Below are 14,415 nucleotides of genomic sequence, written 5' to 3' on the forward strand. Positions count from 1 at the left end.
GTAAGTAACACCATCTTGTGATGGCTGTGTTTGCACAAAGAGAAGTGAATGAAAAAAGAAAGTGGACTCACTTAACCTTCTGATCTCACAAAGTGCTGTTACACAACTCCCAGTCACTCCATGACCACCTTTATAACCATTCATAAGGTTTAAATTTGGCCACTGCCCTCATGTCAAACCTCTTTTCGTTTAGGTGACTGTGGTGAGGCTTACAAGTGGCATAAATTATTCAGCATGGATCTCCTTCTAAAGAATGCGCTGCACAACATCACACTCTTGCATCAGCCTTTGCATTAATAATAAATATGAAATAACTGCGCATGTATACAGGTGAGGTCCCTGTGTAGAAGTAGGAAAAATAAACATACATTCAGCTTCTTTTCAAGCCACAAAGCACCAACAAAGACAAACAAACAGACCTGTTTCTATGGCAGTTAATTTCCCCCACATGCACTGTAAACACACAGCTCTCACCCACACACAAACACACACACGCACAAAGTGGAGAGGGAAATTCAGCCTTTGGTTAGTTAGACTAACTAATCTAATGCTGGCTATGTGCTGGGGGAGGGCTTGGGATTGGTGGATGAATGCAATCAATAAAGATTTGTTGGGTATACTTAGAGAAGAAAATGTAGTAATATGACAGTCATAAAGAATGATAATGTGGTGATGCAGCGGGAAAATGATGGATAACAACCTCTGAGGCCCTGAGGTAGTTGTTACTCTGTGTGCATCTGCATGTGTTTGAGACAAAGAAGCAGACTGAGCACATTACCATTTTTATGTCATTATGCTGTGATTTGTAACAATTTCTCCAAGTGGAATCTGCACAGAAACAGCTGGCCCATTCAAGGGTTTTCGCTATCAGTGATATTAAAAAGCATGAGTCAGGCAAACATTTCACTAGAAAGACAAAGATTATACTGAAAGACAAACAAAAAATATTTGAAAGGCTTGGGGGCACTTTTGGTCCATTGTAAAAGATTTGAATATAACCGAAGATCAGTGATTCCAGTAATTTGGTGAAACAGTATTTTATCTTGAGACACTGAATATTGAGCCAGACGTTTCTTGTTTTTTTTTTAGTTATGAATCATTAAAGCATACAGAATGACCCTGAATGACTCAAGAGATGAAATGAGTTGTGTCCACACACAACAGACAGCTTAGCAAAGTGTCAATTTTAAGTTCAATTTCTCGGCACTTTGTTACTAGCAGCACATCACAAGAATCCTACAATCTGTTCTAATTTCTTTAGCTGAATCTTCAAAACACACAGGAGATAAGATAAGATAAGATAAGATAAAACTTTATTAATCCCTCGGGTGGGTTCCTCTGGGAAATTCGGTTTCCAAAAGCACAGCACCGACAGAAGTTACAGTTACAGAATATTATATATATATATACACACACACACACATATATAAATACAGAGACATATATAAATAAAATATACGAAGGGGATAAATAGAATAAATAGGAATAAAAATAAAAATACAAGTGAATTGCACATTTCAAGTATTGAGGTCTATTGCACCATTGACTATTAACAAAAGTATTGCACAAAAGGTATTGCACAGTGAAGTATGATAGTTTGTAGCATAAACCTATTCGCTGGAATGTTCAAGACAATTTACTACACAGCAAAAGCAAGACACAAGTAGGCAAAGTTCTTTGTGTTACTCGTGCATGAGGGAGACCTGCCTGGAGCCAAGTGTCATTCCACCCACTTGACCTCCGTCAGACTCTCAGCCAGGTTCCCTGTAGCACTCCTTTTATTGCGGTCACATGAATATGCATAGGTTCATTAACATATGACGTTTCATATAGGTATACATGTGGACAAAGAATACCTTGTCTGTGTGTGTCGTGTAAGTGTGTGTGTGTGGGGTCAAGATGTGACCCCGTGAAGACTCCCCAAAGCTGGTGCCAGGAGTCTAGCGGTCCATCTAAACAAAAGGCTCTTATACTTAACCAGATACAGAGTAGGTGTCCTTCTATACCATAAATCAGTAAGAGCAGATATAACCTCTCTCCTGACCTTAAGTTGTGTGTGCATGCCAGAGTGCTCTGGGAGGCACACAGAGTCTCCACAGACTACTAAGGATCAAACCTCTACCAACATGACATTGATTATAAAACTCTAAGCATATATGAGTAGATATTTCTAAGCATAAATGACAATCAACAATACAAATCTAACACAGGACATGAGAGCTGCATCTGGGTTTTCAGTTGATCCATCTAATGTTCTCTGAAGCCTCATCAGAAATGGTCCCAGTGGAAGTGTAGCTGTCAAGAAGCCATTCTTAGGGAAGTGAAACAGGGAGAAAAGGCTGAAGGAGCACTTAAAGCCACACATTAAGCCTGACAATTTGGACTGTTTTGAAGGTGTAAAGTGAAATATATTTTCAAAGGTTAAAGGGATCTTGAGTAAGAAAGGCATTTTGTAACCCCAGCACAGTCACAAACCTCACAGACCGCTGAATTCTGCACATGTATGTATGTTATATTTGTCATTGTTACTAAATTACCATTAAGAGAGACATTTTCCTGTTGGTCTTCTTTTATGTTTCTGCGTTGCCTCTGTTTTGATCATTACTAATAACATTTTTCGAATATTCATAAAGCTATTGTATATTAAAAGATTTATAAACGCATCACACGAGGCCATGTTTCAGGCAAATATCATTTGTGCAGCAAAAAATGAGATTATCTCGCAGTGCACAGCTGTCCTCTGTATCATTTCCTGAACAGCTGAAACACATTGGAGTGTTCTTTTGTTTTTTTCTTTTTTAAGTCATACTGGTAGGATAACCATGCAAAAGCTTTTTTTCAATGAGCCAGAATCAGCCATGCTTTGCAGATATAAGATGTATACACTCATCAAAGAGTTACAGTCTCAGAGTCGTGGTACTGTTCAAGCAAATCTGAACCAAATCATGCTGAATGATGACCAATAACTGTAATCATGCTAAGCATTGCCGAGCTCTCGTAGCACATGCATATTCCACACCTCAGTCACTGCTTTTATTTTTTAGCTCCATCTGGTGTTGTCCTGATGCACGCTGACTGTCCTGGCTTATGCGCTGATGTAATGAAAATGCAGTCGCTGCAGACTGCAGCTGAAAGCATTTTCTTTAAGCAACAGACATTAATATAAGTTGCAAACACAATTATATTTGTATTTATCTCACTCAGGTTTAGTTGCTTCAGATCCTGATGTCTATCTTATTTTGCTACCACAAAACCTGAGTCTTTGCGACTGTGGTTTCCTGCATATGCCAAAGAATTATTACACAGACTGGTACTGAGTCACACAGACAAACTGACAGCAATCTGGCAGACCTTTGTTGCCTCTTATGAAAAAAAAACTGTGCAGTTTAAAGATTTGTTTTAAATAAAGAAGTGTGAAAGATTCAGTTAACTTTTCTCAAACATAGAGCCACCGATGGGTTTGTGTTACAACACAGGCTAACCACAGTCACAATTTGTGTCACAGTCTGGTGCAATGTGAGGTTTGTATTTATTAGGTTATGCAGTACCATGTGTCTGTTGCATAGGCTGGTTTGGCCGGTAGTTAAATGTTTGCCTTAGTGGTCTATCTGACAATGTGAGGGGTATAGTGAAGTTCAACATAGCCACGATTTCTTTGTGTTAGCTGGCTCAACACAAACCAGAGATAATGGGATAGGAGGAGACTGTTGATATTGCTGGGCTTTTCTGCCGTGTGGATCCATTAAATCAAATCAAATTCAAATTTTATTATTATTATTATTTTATTATATATTATTATTATCATTAGCCCTAAGGTTCGAGTAGGCCTACTCTCTGTATTCTCTTACAGGAAAAAATTCAAAGGAGATCACCACATAGTCACCAACACTTCCAAGTACGAAAAGGCACAGTGCCAATTATCACCACTTGTCTCCAACATGTCTGGTAAAGAACAGTGGGCCCATGACTCTTCTTTCTCACAAAACGATCCATATGAGTGCCTCCAGTCAGAGATAAAAGACAAACAAACATTAAAAACATGACAGTGAAACTTTAACCTGCATACAATTAGATATTAAAGGTTTATGATTCATGGCAAACTACCAGACTCAATGCTATGTATTTTATTTGTAGCAGTTACAAAGGACACAGCTGTTAAATTGGAGCGACCATGGCTCAGGGGGTTGGGAAGCGTATCTGTAACCGGAAGGTTGCTGGTTCGATCCCCGGGCTCTCTGTCCTGGTCGTTGTGTCCTTGGGCAAGACACTTTACCCTACTGCCTACTGGTGTTGGCCAGAGGGGCCGATGGCGCGATATGGCAGCCTCGCTTCTGTCAGTCTGCCCCAGGGCAGCTGTAGGTACAATCGTAGCTTGCCTCCACCAGTGTGTGAATGAATAGTGGCATTGTAAAGTGCTTTGGGTGCCTTGAAAAGCGCTATATAAATCCAATCTATTATTATTATTATTATTAAATTGAGTAGCACTAGCCAGTATGTTATCTAAGGTGCTAGAAAAAATCATGTTTGATAGCATTAGTGTGTTCATCTCTTCCCTGGATAATCAGTTTGCCTTCAAATGAAAGCATGGCACGGACATGTGTATATATGCACTCAAGGGAACATTCAGTTTGAATAGGGCCTAAACTTCATCTGCCCTTATGGGTTTCATTGATGCCTCTAAAGCTTTTGATCAAGTGAACCCTGAAAAACTTTTTGATAAATTGAAGCGACAGGGAGTTCCTGGATACATTGGATTCTGTCTTACTGGTACGCTCATAAGAAGATGCTGGTTAAATGGGGAAGCAGGATTTCTGCCTCCTTTTGTGTTAGCAATGGTGTCAGAAAGGGTGGGATTTTGTCTCCAATTTTATTTAATTTATATGTTGATAATGATTGTCCATACAGCTGAGAACCTGTAACACTGTATGTATATTAGGTAAAACATTGATGAATCATCATACGTATGCAGATGAACTGGTTGTTTTTAGTCCAAGTAGTGCTGGATTAGAGTAGCTTCTTAATACACGTACTGAATATGGTGTGCTATATGATATAATGTACTATGCTGTTAAAAGTGCTATCTTGACATGTAGAACCAAGCAAGATAAACAGCTGAATTTCTTTGTGTTTAAACTGTCCGACAATACTCTTCAGGTTCATAAAAGGTGAAATACCTTGGTCACTTTATTACTGATCAAATGAATGAATGAATGATGATGACATATATGGACAATGTGGAAACTCTTTGTTCAGGCAAATACTATTACAGTATAATTTTAGCAGTGACAAAGCTGACAGTGAGTGGTTCCTGTTACTCATTCAGTCTGAATGTGAAGAGTTTGTGTGTTTATTGATTTCTTTTAGGAATATTTCTTTAGGAATAATAGTGGTACAATAGTTATGTCAAGCTATATAGTTTATGTCTTGCATATTTCCAACCATATCCATAATCACATACTGTGTATGCTACCATTGTGTATAGTGTATTATCTTACTTTTTTTCATTGATTGTACTTATTTGTATTTTTGTATTTCCTTCTGATATATGAACCTGAGCTGAGGTAACACAAAAATTTCATCAAAAAAGTCTTATCTTATCTTTTAAGTAATTGTGTATTTTATGTATATCATGGTTTAATATCTTTAAAAATATTTTTTTCATTAAGGATTATATGTTGTGTTGTGTTGTGTTTTTGTTTTTGTTTTGTTTAACTATGGCCATAAAGTCTGTCAATAAAGACTGATTGATTGATTGATTGATTGATTGATTGATTGATTGATTGATTGATTGATACCGTCCCACGGTGTAATGAAGGATGCTTGAAAGTCACTGTAGTTTGTCAGTAGTTCAAACTGAAATTAATTTTATTGACGAAATTCGTGGTGTTCTCTGTTTTTACAGCTGGAGTCAGAAACAGATTAGAATCAACATAACAACATTTATTTACGTTTTTATAGGTGTTTATAATGCATCCACATTCCTGTGAAAGCCACTTTGCACTTCATTTAGTGGTTTTAGTACGGTTTGGTCATTAGCCAAATAAATAGACACGTTCATGTCACAGAAAACTCTAACGTTAGGCTCGCTTAGCTCGCTAAACCATTAAGGTGTTGTAATGACAACACCTTAATGGTGTTACAATGGTACGTCATTCTTGACAATAAATGAAAATCTCCTAAAAACAAAACAAATATTGCGTATTTATGTAACGAATTTTTTACAGCCCAACGTAAAAGAAACCGAAGGCTACCTGTATTTAATTTGGTCTTTTTCTCTTCCCGTACTCATATGGACACGTGATCAGAAGAAGTTATAAATAGAGGTGCCGCACTCGTTTGTTTCTTTGAATTTGAGACGAGGAGTGACATGGCGTCTACAAGCCAGTAAGTGGTAGAGCCGAGTAAATGTAATACCTATACTTTCTTTGCATATGGTTCTAAGAATGTTAATTCATAAGAACAAATACTGGTGTGCGTCGTGGTTACTAAAGCTAAAACAATATACGTCGCTGTGCTTACCGATTGCTGTTCGTTTCATTGTGCTAATTGTTAGCACAGCTAGTTAGCTGGCTAGCAGCTAATCATTAGATGTCACCAGAAGTCGGTGTTTTTGTTGCACAGCGATGTGGTGCTGATGCTCCTGCTTTTTGCCACGTTATCGTCTTTGCATTGTAGACTTGTTTGTCCACCATTTCAAATTTTTTCGTGTATTACAATGGTGTGTAGCTGAAACTGAAGCTAATGTGTTGTTGACGTTACCACTCAGTGAGCAGTTGTGAATCATTTGTAAACACACGCAGTTTCCCGTGGAGTCCGTCTACCTTTACACAACAGTGGTTTGACGTACCCCCCTTTAAGCACGTATAATCAATTACTGTAGTTTAGCAAATAATTTTTGCATTTAAAGTTTCTTACGTTATTGATTTTCCTATCAGTGGCACAGTAAGGGTGTGCGTATGAAGGAGTAAAATGCAGTTGATTGAGCTAATTTGACTGACAGTTTCACATCCACTCTTTTAATGATTGCTATTTTTTAGTATTTCCTGTTTTCCTAGCAAAATGTAAAGAACCGATGGATGTTTTTTTTCAAATTCAATATTGGACGTATGTATTATAGGGTTGGGTGTCATCACAGATTTCTAGAATCGATTCGATTCCGATTCACAAGGTCCCGAATGGATTCGATTTGAATCAGTGAAATTTTGCCTCACAGTCAGAAATATTATAATTCTTATCATTTATCAGTACATAGCCATATTTTTATACCTATAAAAAGAAAGCTGACACTTGTGAGACTTTATCAAAGGTGTAAGCATCACAGCAGATGCCTTTGTATCAAAGTAACTTAGGATAAAACACAGAAAATCGATAATCAAAACCCACCCCTAATGTGATATAAATCAGAAATCCACCAACAATGACGAGACTACCATCCATGATCTAAAAAAGTGGCTTACAGTTTAATTTGCCAATGACAGAAATGTACATTTGTGTATAACACCTTGTGTGGTTACTGACCCACCAGCGGTCATGTATTGACAAGCATCTGTCAAAGAGATGTGGATTTCTCTTGATTAAACGGATAAAAAGGATACCTTATTTGTTTCATCCACCCTTAATCAGAAACCTCCCACTCCTTGACTGTTCTGTTACTTTTCGTCATTGCGGCGAGGAACAACACCCACTACTCTCACAGATTGCCCAAACTAAGTAAGAATGTATAACTATATATATATATATATAACTCAAGGATATCTCCTTTCAACTAACCTTGAAATGAACATAAATTCTCGGGTTTCTCACACAGCACCTTATTCCTGTATTTACTTTTGTTGAATCCACCCCAGACACATCTGGCCAGTGAGCGGACTGAACATTCTCATATGATTTGTTGTGACGCATTTTTTATTCGCTTGACATTCACTTGAATTTTTCTGTGTGAAAACAAACCAAACCACGGGGATGAGCTACAAGTTTGCAAACTTATCAGCTGAGTCAGACCAGGGTAAAATAATTGTGTGAAATGCCCTAAAAATCTTTTAAGCTGCTGTTTTGTTTTGTTTTTTTTTAAAAAGAGTTCAACAATCTCAGGCTCAGTGGGAGAGAGAGTTCCAGAGTCTGAATTGTTTCTCATTTAGTTCTCAGCCTTGTATGATGCACAGCCGACAGGCCCTGATCACATGATTTCAGGGAACCTGCTAGGGATGTAAAAGTTCACTGATGTACAATTGTGCCTGTTCATGCATAACCCTAAAAGTCAAACTCAGGATCTTAACGTGGATGTTAATGGGGAGTCGGTGCAACCGAATTAACAATAGTGTGAAATGTGAATAGCTGGAAGACTCAGTCAGAACAGGCGTTTTAAACAACCTGCAGATGTTTCTGGGAGGCTTTGCTTAGGTATGTGGACAGTTGTAGTAATCCATACGTGATAAAGGGATGAAGAGTGACACAGTGGAACTCAACAGGACACTATTTCTTCAGTAATCAAAGAGTGAGACAGATTTAACCTGAGCATCCACAGCAGTCACTAAATTCTTGATGTAGGAAGTTGAGGATTTTAGTGTGGGTGGCTTTTTATCTTCAGTTTATTTTAACTCTGTCGCATTGTGTGGTTCTTGTTGACCAGCATTTCTGCTGCATCACCTAAATTGCTCAACTTTTGGTCAAGCGTAGTTTGAATTTTGCTAGATCTTTTTTCCTGTTCTTCATTACACCCCATTTCTGCTAACATCCAGCAGATTAATGCTTGTTGTGAGCCATTCGTTTTTTTCTTTTATAGTCCTTTATCACCAGTTCAAGCTTTTTTGGGGGAGCACACAGAGTCCTGGTTGAAGTTATTTTGTGTACAAGTCAGTTTGATCGTGCCAGACCTCTACGCTGCCATCTCCGCCCCCCTATTTCTTATCATGTTTGTAAATCCCAGCTTTTAGACCAAGTAGAGCTGTAAACATCCATGCGGCACACACAATCTCATATTAATGTTTATACCAGTATATTACTTTGTGTGTGTATTGTTCCCATGTCTTGTTCCATGCCCTGTGTTTTGTTACACAGTTAAAAAAACAAAAAACACTAGGTTTATGACTGAATTCAAACCTTTGAACACTAGTGTGTCTTAAAGATTATCAGAACAGTGAGATGAACCTGTCACCAAAACAGCCTTGTGTTTAAAGTACTGTTGCTAGCTACTATCTTTGTGTTTTTGATGCTGTTACTTGCTTTGGGAGATGTGTTGTTGGTGAACATTCAGTTAGGCACTTCTTCTGAAACACAAAAAGGGAAAGGAAACTGAAAAGGTGAAGTATATTTAGACTGTAACATAGTCTGTATGTATGTAAATTTGCCCTCTCAGAACAGTTGGTGTTATTTTCCCATGTTTTACTCTGAGTAGTCTTTTGTGAATTGGCCGTTTGAATCTTTATTTTTCATTTAGATTTGACTTTGTGGGTAAAAATTATGTTTACTGTCATGAATTGAACACAAATTCTCTCTCTGCCCCTCCCCATCTTTGCCTTTGTTTTTAAACTTTTCTTGCTTTTGACCTCTTATCTGTTTGTTTCTGCAGCCCAGGTGTTATGGCCCTTCCCAGAGTTCAGTGTCCCAACCACCCTGATGCCTGTCTGGTGGAGGACTACAGAGCAGGGGACATGATCTGCCCTGAATGTGGCCTTGTAGTAGGCAAGTATACATGGTTTTAGATCAAGCTTCCACTGAACACATCCTGCATTTGGTTTCCTGTACTTGTTATCTCAACTAAACGGAACAATTTTTTTTTCAGCACACATCTTCCTGAACTCATTTGCTTTGTCATCATAGTTCAATTCCAAGCTATGCAAGGCCACATTTTCCAAAAGTGTATAGGTAAATTAAATATATTGTTTAAAATTATCCATAGATGTCAGGTGACATGACAGGTTTTGTCTTGTGGATAGAGTTAAAGAGGCAAAAAGCTTGATGCTTGCTATTAGACAAAGCTTTAGGGAGCAACAAGCTCTCCTCTAATGAGCCCCTTCAGGACAGAGCAGGTTAGCCGAGAGAATAGAGACGCCCGCCGCCCTTTAATGCAAGCTTAAGTGCCCTCTGTTCCCGTTTCCATAGCTTTGGTTAGCCTCTAAGGAGATGAATGTCACTTTGCCTCGAGATATTAGGAGTACTGATGGATGGCAAGAAAAACAGGATTAAAATATCAAATCTAATCTTCAACCCCAGTACACAGTTCCTGGAAGAGACAGTCATAATAACTTGAAGAATGCAATGGCCTTGTTCAGACAGTTTGCCTCATTGCTGATGTCACACCCCTATCTTTTCCTTTTTGGTGTAAAATAATTGAGCCATATTCAAAACCGCAGTAGTAGTAATGGAGCGTAGTAGGAGAACATGTAGAGGAAGAGCCAAAGAAAGACAATAGAGGAGGACTGACATAGTAGCAGCCGTGTTTGAAACTTAAATTCTGAGCATGTCTTTGAGTGAATTTGCTTATATTATTGCACCATCTTCTGGTGACTTATTTCAGAGGGATGAAATATTACCAGGCACAAGGAACACCAGCAGCCATCAAAGCTTTTTGAGTGTTGGTGAATCCCTGAAAACCTTCTGTAGTGTCAGTTATATCTGTCAGAGAGTAACCCTTTTCAGAGCAGTGGATGTGACTTCAAAACAGATAAACAAGCAGCTGAAGATTAAGTTGCGAGTGTTAGGTAATCGAGTTGAAAGTAAACTTTAAATCTTAAGCATTTAAAGAAAATTATATAATCAGCAACAATTTAAAAGCTGGAGCTTCATCAGAAACGCCTCGTTCAGTCCAAGCTGTAATACAGTGAAATGTTGCAGCTCAAGAACTTGATCTTGATCTATTGGTAGTTTGAATAGTAAATGTTGTATTAAATGAATCTTTATTCAGTTATCCAAATCATATGTTCAGGTGATCGTGTAATCGACGTGGGCTCAGAGTGGAGAACGTTTTCTAATGAGAAAGCCCTCAAGGACCCATCCAGAGTGGGAGACGCCCAGAACCCATTACTCAATGGAGGAGACTTAACCACCATGATCAGCAAGGTGAGACACTGTTTGAAATAAAAAGCCAACCTTTTGTTTTCACCCTATTAAAGATGGCTGCCAGAGTAGCTCTTCTATTAGTATGTGCTCGGGTTGCCTTGGCACAGCTAGACACTGTTTTTAAGGTTTTCCTGAGACTAAATAATTGTACCTGGTAGGAGGTACTTTTTTAGTTCCTATTTGACTGGGACAATCCAAGGCGATCCAAAAATGTGATGTCAGCAGACTGTATGGCAACAAATAGCTAGTCAGCGGCATTACTCGATGAGACATGAAAGAATCTCCATCAGGAAAATCAAAACCAATATTTTTGAAACCCTGCTAAACCCGGCTACACAGAAACTGTACCGTGGTCCCCGAGTCTGAGGAAAAGCCACAGACCGAGCAGCAGGTACACCATCACCTCGACGTCCACCTGTATTGTGGCGTTTGTGTCGCATACAAATGATGTCACGGGATGTCATTAGCTCTTCCCCTTTACACAAAATTTCTTCTGATTAGCTGTCCTGTGAGCCTGAACGACCATATTAGGGGATGTCCCCTAATTTTGACATCATAAATTGAATTAGAGCAGTGTAACAGAATGTACAGTACTTAACAAATGCAGAAAAAAATAGCAAAGCACATTATTGTTAGATTGCAAATTACTTATTTACTGACATTGCTGAACAGAAAAATTACTTTTAGTGGCTGAATGAAGAAGTCAAGTGTACTGGCTCAATTTGGGTACAAAAATATTGAGTGAATTTAATTTTTAGCTGTAATTTATTTGACGTTACTGTGGTTTCACATGAAATAATTTCACTGGTAAACGTGCACCGTTTACCTCCACAGGGAACAGGAGCTGCCAGCTTTGATGAATTTGGGAACTCGAAGTACCAGAACAGGAGAACCATGAGCAGCTCTGACCGGGCCATGCTCAACGCCTTCAAAGAGATCAGCACCATGGCGGATCGCATCAACCTGCCGAGGAACATCGTAGTAAGTAACAAAAAATAAGGACCTGTAAAAATATTTTCTGCTGTGGCCTAACAGTCTCACTGAGAGCAGAGAAAGTTGCCCATCTGCTTTTTGTCATTGTTGTGAACAGGTGACAGCCTGTGAGATAGAAAGTGAATCTAATGAGATGTTAAAAGTTAACAGACTGCTAATGGAGAGGAGCAAGAAACAAAAATCCTGCTGTGTGCAAAAAACTGCTTTTGTTTTTGTTTCCTTTGTTCTTTTTATCAAAGTTCTTGTTGTTTTTCACACTGAAGTCTCAGCTGAAGCTGTCACGCAGTTTTCCTTGTGAGGATGTTCTCATTTTGAGGAACAAAAGGGTCGTGGGCTATGGTCGTGTTCATAAACATTAATTCAGACACGATCATATCATTTTCATTCAAAATTAAGCAAAATGGTGTCATAAAAGAGCCACAAACATAGGGCTCAGCAACTTTGTTAAACTGAAACGAAATGACTTCCCTGTTTTAAGGTCATGTAAAGACAAACATCACACTGTTAACATGCAGTTAAATTCCAACAGAAGCATAAAATCCATGACACTGAAATTAAAGTGTAAATAATGTTTTTTCCCCTCAGGACAGAACAAACAACTTATTTAAGCAGGTTTATGAACAGAAGAGCCTGAAGGGCCGAGCCAATGATGCCATCGCGTCAGCCTGTCTCTACATCGCCTGCAGACAGGAGGGTGTGCCGCGAACCTTTAAAGGTCAGAATAAATTTGTCTTGTGTGATTTTGAGTAATTTACTATCGTTGTTTAAATGATTATATATAACTCTGTTGTGTTCAGGACAAAATGTATTCACATAAAGAACTTATTCACTCACATTTTCATGGAATAAGCCAACATAGGACTGTTTGTTATTCATGTGGTGCCATTAGTAAATGTTATTTACAGGAGTAGTCAGGAGGCAGAAGTGTAGGATGTGCTTAAGGATAAAACCTTAAAAAAAAAAAGTAATTGCAGTCCATCCAACCACCCCTAAAAATCTCCTTTCCTCTGCAGAGATCTGCGCTGTGTCCCGGATCTCAAAGAAAGAGATCGGTAGGTGCTTCAAGCTGATCCTGAAGGCACTGGAGACCAGCGTAGACCTCATCACCACCGGGGACTTCATGTCCCGCTTCTGCTCCAACCTCGGCTTACCCAAACAGGTGCAAATGGCAGCCACCTTCATCGCCAGGAAGGCCGTGGAGCTCGACTTGGTGCCTGGCAGGAGCCCCATCTCTGTAGCTGCAGCTGCCATCTACATGGCTTCCCAAGCTTCAGCAGAGAAGAAGACCCAGAAAGGTAAGAGGTTATGGACTGGAGTTAGACAACAGGTAGACTTTTCACGCCATTTTTAAGTCTTGATCCACGCCTCGTTTCCTTATATTTTGCTTCCAAGGAGAAAGACTTTCTTGTGAGGTCTTGAGCAATAGGTCTCCAGACTTTCTGAAGGCCTTTCAAAGGTTTTTTGGGCATTGGCTGCTTTTTTACTTCTCTTCAGTCCAGACCTTGTACCATTTTGGAGAAAGAAATAGTTTTAAGTTGTTTCTTTCCTAGCAGTCTGTCACAAAAGCCCCTCTTTTTTTCATCATATATGCAATGCTCGTTTCTGTTCAAAGTTAGAACTTTTAACCGCTTTAAAAACGTCAGGAGTGTTAAAGCTCTATTTACTGTCAAGAAAGCTGTTAAGAAAAATGCACTGGCGTCATTCCGCATATACTTCTAGTAATGGCTGAATTGTCTGTCATGCTCTTCCACAGAAATTGGAGACATCGCTGGTGTTGCAGATGTGACGATCAGACAGTCGTATCGACTCATCTACCCACGGGCTGCAGAGCTTTTCCCCCCAGACTTCAAATTTGATACACCTGTTGATAAACTGCCCCAACTGTGAAGAACACTCCTCTCGTACAGCACAACAATTTCTGCTGTACCTACAAGATCATCACCATTATTATTGCTGTTTTTTCTTTTTTAAATGATGAGTGTTGGTTTTGGAAGATTTCTCTCGTCCTGCCTTAGACGACACCAAAGTCTGACAGGTGCAACGGACACACATTCCAGTACTTAAATAAACAGCTTGCAGACTGTACTTGCAGTATTTCATTTGAGTGTATATACTGTACAATGTATATATGTCCAAGTGGGAAGTGTAACTGATACTTGCAATTTTAGGCTGATTTCCTACTGTACACAAAAACTTTTTTTTGTAGAAAATTACCAGTTTCTATTTTGTTAGTGTTTGAATTGTTCTGGGTAATTTAACTAAAAATAAAATTTCTCTTTAAACCAGGTCAGTGTTTGGATCAAACTAAACTTTCTGTGTATGTGGAGATGACCTCAAACTTCCAGAGGTGATGGAAAACCAGAA

At 38.9% G+C, this 14,415-nt stretch overlaps 1 protein-coding gene across 1 annotated transcript; it reads left to right on the forward strand.

The window, feature by feature from the left end:
• The first annotated feature begins 6,289 nt into the window (after nt 1-6,289).
• Nucleotides 6,290-14,337, forward strand: gtf2b (general transcription factor IIB). Its single transcript, XM_085440062.1, has 7 exons — nt 6,290-6,384; nt 9,569-9,681; nt 10,925-11,058; nt 11,893-12,039; nt 12,637-12,766; nt 13,065-13,346; nt 13,805-14,337. The coding sequence occupies exons 1-7, from the start codon at nt 6,368-6,370 to the stop codon at nt 13,936-13,938; spliced, it is 957 nt and encodes a 318-aa protein (XP_085296188.1). The 5' UTR covers nt 6,290-6,367; the 3' UTR covers nt 13,939-14,337.
• Nucleotides 14,338-14,415: the final 78 nt, after the last annotated feature.

The sequence above is a fragment of the Copadichromis virginalis genome, linkage group LG18 (assembly GCF_057382275.1).
Source record: "Copadichromis virginalis isolate Kocher_CV1m ecotype Utaka linkage group LG18, C_Virginalis_male_GT1.1, whole genome shotgun sequence".
Lineage (NCBI taxonomy): Eukaryota > Metazoa > Chordata > Actinopteri > Cichliformes > Cichlidae > Copadichromis > Copadichromis virginalis.